The sequence below is a fragment of the Hyla sarda genome, unplaced genomic scaffold (genome assembly GCF_029499605.1).
Source record: "Hyla sarda isolate aHylSar1 unplaced genomic scaffold, aHylSar1.hap1 scaffold_855, whole genome shotgun sequence".
Classification (NCBI taxonomy): Eukaryota; Metazoa; Chordata; class Amphibia; order Anura; family Hylidae; genus Hyla; species Hyla sarda.
This window is the reverse complement of record NW_026610883.1, coordinates 1-6,298: the sequence shown is the minus strand read 5'-3', so window position 1 is coordinate 6,298 and position 6,298 is coordinate 1. Positions and strand designations below refer to the sequence as shown.

Here is a 6,298-nt window from a genome sequence, read left to right as displayed (position 1 = left end):
AGTGGGCAACCTTGTCTCACCCCCGCCTCAACCCTGAAGGTGTCACCCTGCCAACCATTGATCAGAGGAAAGCTCTCGGCCTCACAATACAAAGTCTTCAGCCAATCGATGAATTGTCCCGGAATACCGTACTTTGACAAAGTGGCCCATAGATACTCGTGATCTACTCTGTCAAAGGCTTTAGCCTGGTCAAGACTGACAACATATCTCCCACACCTCAGGGCTTTACATCTCTCAAACATCTCCCTTATGGAGATCACTGCCCCAGAGATGTTCCGCCCTTTTACTGTGCCATACTGACAGCCTGCCAACAGTGCCGGGGACAGACAAACTAACCTAGAAAACAGGATTTTTGCCAGAATCTTCCTGTCGACATTCAAGAGGGCAATTGGCCTCCAGTTCTTGATGTCACTCGGCTCTTTACCTTTAGACAGCAGAATCAGCGAGGACACTCTCATGGATGGAGGCATCAGGTGACTTTCTAGACAATTTGTATAAACATCCACGAGGATTGGGGCCAAGAGGTCTCTGAATGTCTTATAGAATTCTGCTGTTATCCCATCCGGACCTGGTGCCTTCTTCAGATGTAACTTATCAATGGCCTCTTTGACCTCCGCCACCGTCAATTCTGCTGTCAAAGGAGAAAAGTCCAAATCATTAGTATCAGGGAGCTGAGTTGTCTCCAAGAATTGGGTCATCTTGTCTCTATCCAAAACCTTCCTCTGAAACAAGTCAGCATAGTAAGATCTCACCACCCCCAGGATACCCTCCCGAGATTCCTGCAAAACACCCTGGGAGTCAGTGAGACCGGTGACAGATTTATTTGCCACCCGCTCCCGGCAATTCTCAAAGGGATCAGGAGACCCTAAGGACCCATAATCCCTTTCAAGAACCAGGGAGGTATACCTGCTGTACTGATACTGCCTTATCTCAGATTTCAGCTGGTCTATCCTTTGTTGGTCCCCACCCGCCGAATATAGTGACTCCAATTCTTTGCGCAGCTTGAGATACTGGCCATACTTACTCCTCCCCTTTTTAAAGGACAGTCTCTTTAAGAGGGTTCTGATCTCATCCTTGACATCCTCCCACCAGGCGGCCATATCATCATAGAAGTCCACCCGCTCTAGCTGACTCTGCATGAAGGAATGAACACATGTCTGAATATAGTCATCCTCCAACATACTAGAGTTGAGCTTCCATAGCCCCCTACCAATATCTGGGCGCTTAGTGGCTCCTAAACAGAAAACCAAGGCCATATGATCTGAATATGGGACAACTTTCTCACACATCTCACTAACCATTTCTGCAGGACTCACAAACGCCATGTCAATCCTACTGCTCCTGTCAGAACATGTGTATGTAAATTTTGGCTTTCTACCGCCCCGTGTAAAGACATCACTTAACCCGGACTGCAAGATCATGTTATTAAGGACTTTTGAGTCCCTGGCCACCGCTCTACCTGAGGACCTGTCACCTGAAGTCCTAGTGACATTGAAATCCCCGGCCATTATAACAGGGACAGCTGTAAACAGATATGGCTTGACATCATTAAACAACTGGACCCTTTCTGTCACTGTCTGCGGGCCATAGATATTTATGAGCCGGAGCCTTCTACCACGTATAGTGACCTCAAGGATCAGACACCTTCCCATGATGACCTCTGTCATCCTATGTATTGTCACATCCCTGGTGGTAAACAATATGGCCACCCCGGCATAAGGCTCCACAGCCAGTGACCAGAAAGAGGGACCAGACGTCCATTCCCTCTCAGCCTCACGTAGGTGCCCCAGTGTAGTCAGGCGCGTCTCCTGTAAGAAGATGACATCTCTGTCCAGATATCTAAGATGGTCATAAACTATGTGCCGTGTCCTCTTCACTTTAATACTGTTCACATTACTTGAAGCAAGTTTTAAAGTAAACCCAGCCATGATAAGATAGTACAAGAAGAGCAGAGACCTGATCCCCATCATCACAAGTCAGAGTCTGAGTCCCGCTGTCCACCACCTGTCTCCATGTCTGACTCTGCATTAGCTTTTACAGTCTGGGGTTTTCTTTTTATTGGGGGTTGGTCCCTTGTGTCATCATCACATTCGTCCTCTATTCTTTTTAACTCTGTGTCTAAATCACCGTCAGACTCTGACAGAACCTCGTATCTGTTGGACACGACCATTACTCCTGCCCCATTGTTGACCTTTTTCTGACTGGTGGTATACTCTCTCTCTGGCCTGCGGGATGAGGTGTCTTTTTTCCTTCTTTTAATTTTCTGGGTCTTACTTTCCTCAGATGCAGATGGGGATACAGAAGAGGATACCCCCGGTTGCTGCTGGTCCTGTGGGACAACCTCCATGCCACCTTGTGTGTTTTCTAACTGCTGAGGTGTTGGTGCGGTGTTACCCAAGTCTGGCTGGACCTCCTGTCTTGTTAATATAGACCCAGATATCAAAGTCTCCTCCTCTACAGCCTCTGCCCCCGCCACAAGGTCCTCATCAGGAAGCTCCCGGCAGATGTTGTGCCAGGCATTGGGACAGTCCCGGTGAGGGTGACCGATCTCACCACAGAGATTGCACCTGATGTTCTGGCAGTCAGCACTTAGGTGACCAGTTTCCCCACATAGATTACATTTTACCACTGTACATGTATTTGCCAGATGGCCAGGTTTACCACATTTGAAGCACTTTCTAGGCTGACCAGGGTAGAAACAAACGCCCTTTTCCCTCCCAATAAAGAAGGAATTTGGCAGATGTTGGGTGATGTTCCCGTGTTGGCGCAGCTTCACCAAGACCTTCCACCCTCCAGTCCAGATACCGTCATCATCTCTGTTCTTGGTGAGATCAGACACAAGGTCACAATGTCTGCGGAGCCACACCACAATGTCCTGGGGAGGAACAGATTCATTCCAGAAGATGATGTTGATGATGACGGTATCTGGCTTGGATATGGGAATAAAACTAAATTTACTCCATCCAGCCTTGTCTCTGAACCTGGGGAAGTTGGACCAGAACCTATCCAGATTAGACATGAGCTTAAAGCTGACATCATAGCCCTGTCTATCTGGAAGGTTTATTACTGCCAAGATGTCCGCTGGCACAAACCCCATCTGGTGGCACAGGAGCTCCCTCACCACAAACCTCCTATCTGGAAGGTCCTCCTTGGCACCTCTGTGCCGGAATCTCACCACATTCCTCCTTTTAAATGCCTGGCCAGTGTAATTGGCGCTGGAGGTGAAGGATGGAGCACCACGGCTCCAGGCATTTCTAGGAGGAACCTGGCGGGTACCTGTGTCCTGTCTTACAGGGTTGGGGTCTACTCTAGGGGGCCCTGCCACATTTGCTGTGCTTGTGGGTAAAGGGGGGAAATCCTGCACAGTATTTTGTACAATAACACCTGTCCCATCCACCTCTATATCATAATCAGACACAACACCCCACACAGATTGTGCACCCCCTCCAGCCACCGACCCCTCAGGAACATCACAGTCCGCACCCCCAGTCCGTGCCCCAACATTATCACAATCCACACCCCCAGTCCGTGCCCCAACATTAGTGCTCTGCTCCATCACCCCATCACCTTCATACACTGGTAAAAGTCCAATGTCCTGCTGATGTACTGGGACTTCTGGGACTTGTGGTGCCTCTGTTGGTCTCTGCTCCTGCTCAGGCCCAGCTGCAGGTTCCTGTGGCTGTTGTTCCTCGCCATATTTGCATATGTCCCCATCCTGGAAAGAGAACCGTGCCGGCTGTATGAGGGGTCTTGTCCCTTGCTGGGGCTCCTCCGGGGTGATGTCCGGTTCTATATCAGGTTTGGAGTCTGCTTCAAAGTTTAGCCTGTAGTTGGAGAATCGTTCCTGGTTCTTATAAGTCTCTGCCAGTGGCCCCATCTTTACCAGTATACAGTCCATTTCCTTTACAATATCTGCGAGCTCAATGCTGAGTGTGTACAGTCTCTTATCATGTAGAGTCTTATACTGGGGATTTGCAGCCTTTAGCATATACACTGAGTCAATCTGCATGTGCAGCATACCCTTCAGGTGCTTGAGCTCCTCCATCCTCCTCACCAGAGCAGGGATCTCCTCCGCCAGCTGTAGCTCTGGTGCCCGGGCGGTCTCTTTGCCCTGTTGTTGGGGTTTGGGCAGTCTCTGAGGCTCCTTGAATGTATCAGACCCATGAGCAGCTGTATCAAGGTCTCTGGCCTGGGATCTTGTGCGGCCTGAGCGGGTCATGCTGGAGACCACATCTTGTTTCTGCAGGTTCTCTTGCAGTGTTTGTCTCTCCAGAGATGTCCTCCTGTGTCTCTGTGCTGGAGAGTGGAGCTGCACACCTGCTGCATATGATCCACTGTGCCCCAGCTCCTGTGCACCTCCATATGATCCACTCTGCCCCAGCTCCTGTGCACCATCATGTGATCCACTCTGCCCCAGCTCCTGTGCACCATCATGTGATCCACTCCGCCCCAGCTCCTGTGCACCAACATGGCCTGGAATAGCAGACTCTGGGTCTCTTACAGAGGCTTCTTTCTTGGAGTCTCTTGGTTGTTCACCAAGCTGAGAGCCTTGGCCGGCCGACTGTATAATATCACACTCACATACACTTGCTGCTTCTTTCTTTACTTTACTCACATCCATGTCTGTACTTTCTTTCTTTGCACTGGCAGTGCTTCCATGCTGAGGACTTCTTTGTGGAAAATCCACTTTAGGATTTACCTCCATATCAGAAAGAGCATTGGAGTTTTCCCCCAGTGTAGGCCGAGAAGCCTGGGCCTTGCTTGGGGAGCTTCCCCGCCCAGGGTGGCCCCGCCCTGGGCTTTCTCCAGACATCAGGAGAACCACAGACACACAACCTCACAGCTAGGAGGCAGTATTATAGTAGTTATATTCTTGTATATAGGAGCAGTATTATAGTAGTTATATTCTTGTATATAGGAGCAGTATTATAGTAGTTATATTCTTGTATATAGGAGGCAGTATTATAGTAGTTATATTCTTGTATAGAGGAGGCAGTATTATAGTAGTTATATTCTTGTATATAGGAGCAGTATTATAGTAGTTATATTCTTGTATATAGGAGCAGTATTATAGTAGTTATATTCTTGTATATAGGAGGCCGTATTATAGTAGTTATATTCTTGTATATAGGAGGCAGTATTATAGTAGTTATAGTCTTGTATATAGGAGGCAGTATTATAGTAGTTATATTCTTGTATATAGGAGGCAGTATTATAGTAGTTATATTCTTGTATATAGGAGCAGTATTATAGTAGTTATATTCTTGTATATAGGAGGCAGTATTATAGTAGTTATATTCTTGTATATAGGAGGCAGTATTATAGTAGTTATAGTCTTGTATATAGGAGGCAGTATTATAGTAGTTATATTCTTGTATATAGGAGGCAGTATTATAGTAGTTATATTCTTGTATATAGGAGGCAGTATTATAGTAGTTATATTCTTGTATATAGGAGGCAGTATTATAGTAGTTATAGTCTTGTATATAGGAGCAGTATTATAGTAGTTATATTCTTGTATATAGGAGGCAGTATTATAGTAGTTATATTCTTGTATATAGGAGCAGTATTATAGTAGTTATATTCTTGTATATAGGAGGCAGTATTATAGTAGTTATAGTCTTGTATATAGGAGGCAGTATTATAGTAGTTATAGTCTTGTATATAGGAGGCAGTATTATAGTAGTTTTTCTTTTTACAGTTCTTTATTCTCATGGTAAAACAATTATTTGTGCGGACATCCTGGATTATCTGGTTTTTCCCGTTTTGTTAGGGTCTCCACTTCCTTCATCAGACGCAGACACTGCTCCTCCTGCCAGGGAAGGGCCACACATTGGACGGCCACGGGGAGGCCCACACTGTCTGCCACAGCCTGCGGAATATATGAAGGGGTCAGATTACTATCACCCGGGTCACATGACTGCTTCCCTTACTTAGATGGGGTATAATAGGGGTGACCCCTCAGCTTGTGGTTTTGGAGGGGGGTGTTACCTTCTTCAGGAGCTTGTCCCAGGGGTCCTTGTAATGTCCCTCGTACTTCTTCAAAGCCTCCTCGTCCTCACTGGTAACTGTGGTAACAGGCAGGACACCGGCAGGGAAATCCAGCAGGTTGTAGAGGATGGTGTAGGACACGGCACCTGGGGTCAGGACATTACAGGGGTCACATGACAAAACAAAGACCCCCCAACCTGATAACCAGACCCCCATCTCTTGTCCAGACTCTTATTTCCAAAGGAAGAAAGAAATGGTGGAAACTAAACAACAGTTAAACAGTCAACAGCCCCAGACCACGACCCTC

General features: G+C 47.1%; 2 protein-coding genes across 2 annotated transcripts; both read right to left on the bottom strand.

The window, feature by feature from the left end:
• Nucleotides 1-528: 528 nt before the first annotated feature.
• Nucleotides 529-4,350, bottom strand: LOC130347929 (uncharacterized). The gene is made up of 2 exons (XM_056554672.1): nucleotides 1,025-4,350; nucleotides 529-631 (listed from the first exon to the last, which is right to left on the bottom strand). The coding sequence occupies exon 1, from the start codon at nucleotides 4,217-4,219 to the stop codon at nucleotides 1,970-1,972; it is 2,250 nt and encodes a 749-aa protein (XP_056410647.1). The 5' UTR covers nucleotides 4,220-4,350; the 3' UTR covers nucleotides 529-631; nucleotides 1,025-1,969.
• Nucleotides 4,351-5,686: 1,336 nt separating this feature from the next.
• LOC130347931 (fatty-acid amide hydrolase 1-like) lies at nucleotides 5,687-6,137 on the bottom strand (the record flags this gene model as incomplete). Its single annotated transcript, XM_056554675.1, is given in 2 exon segments — nucleotides 5,687-5,872; nucleotides 5,992-6,137. Coding segments are annotated over 2 exon segments (293 nt in total), but the record flags the coding sequence as incomplete, so codon positions are not given.
• Between the last annotated feature and the right edge of the window lie 161 nt (nucleotides 6,138-6,298).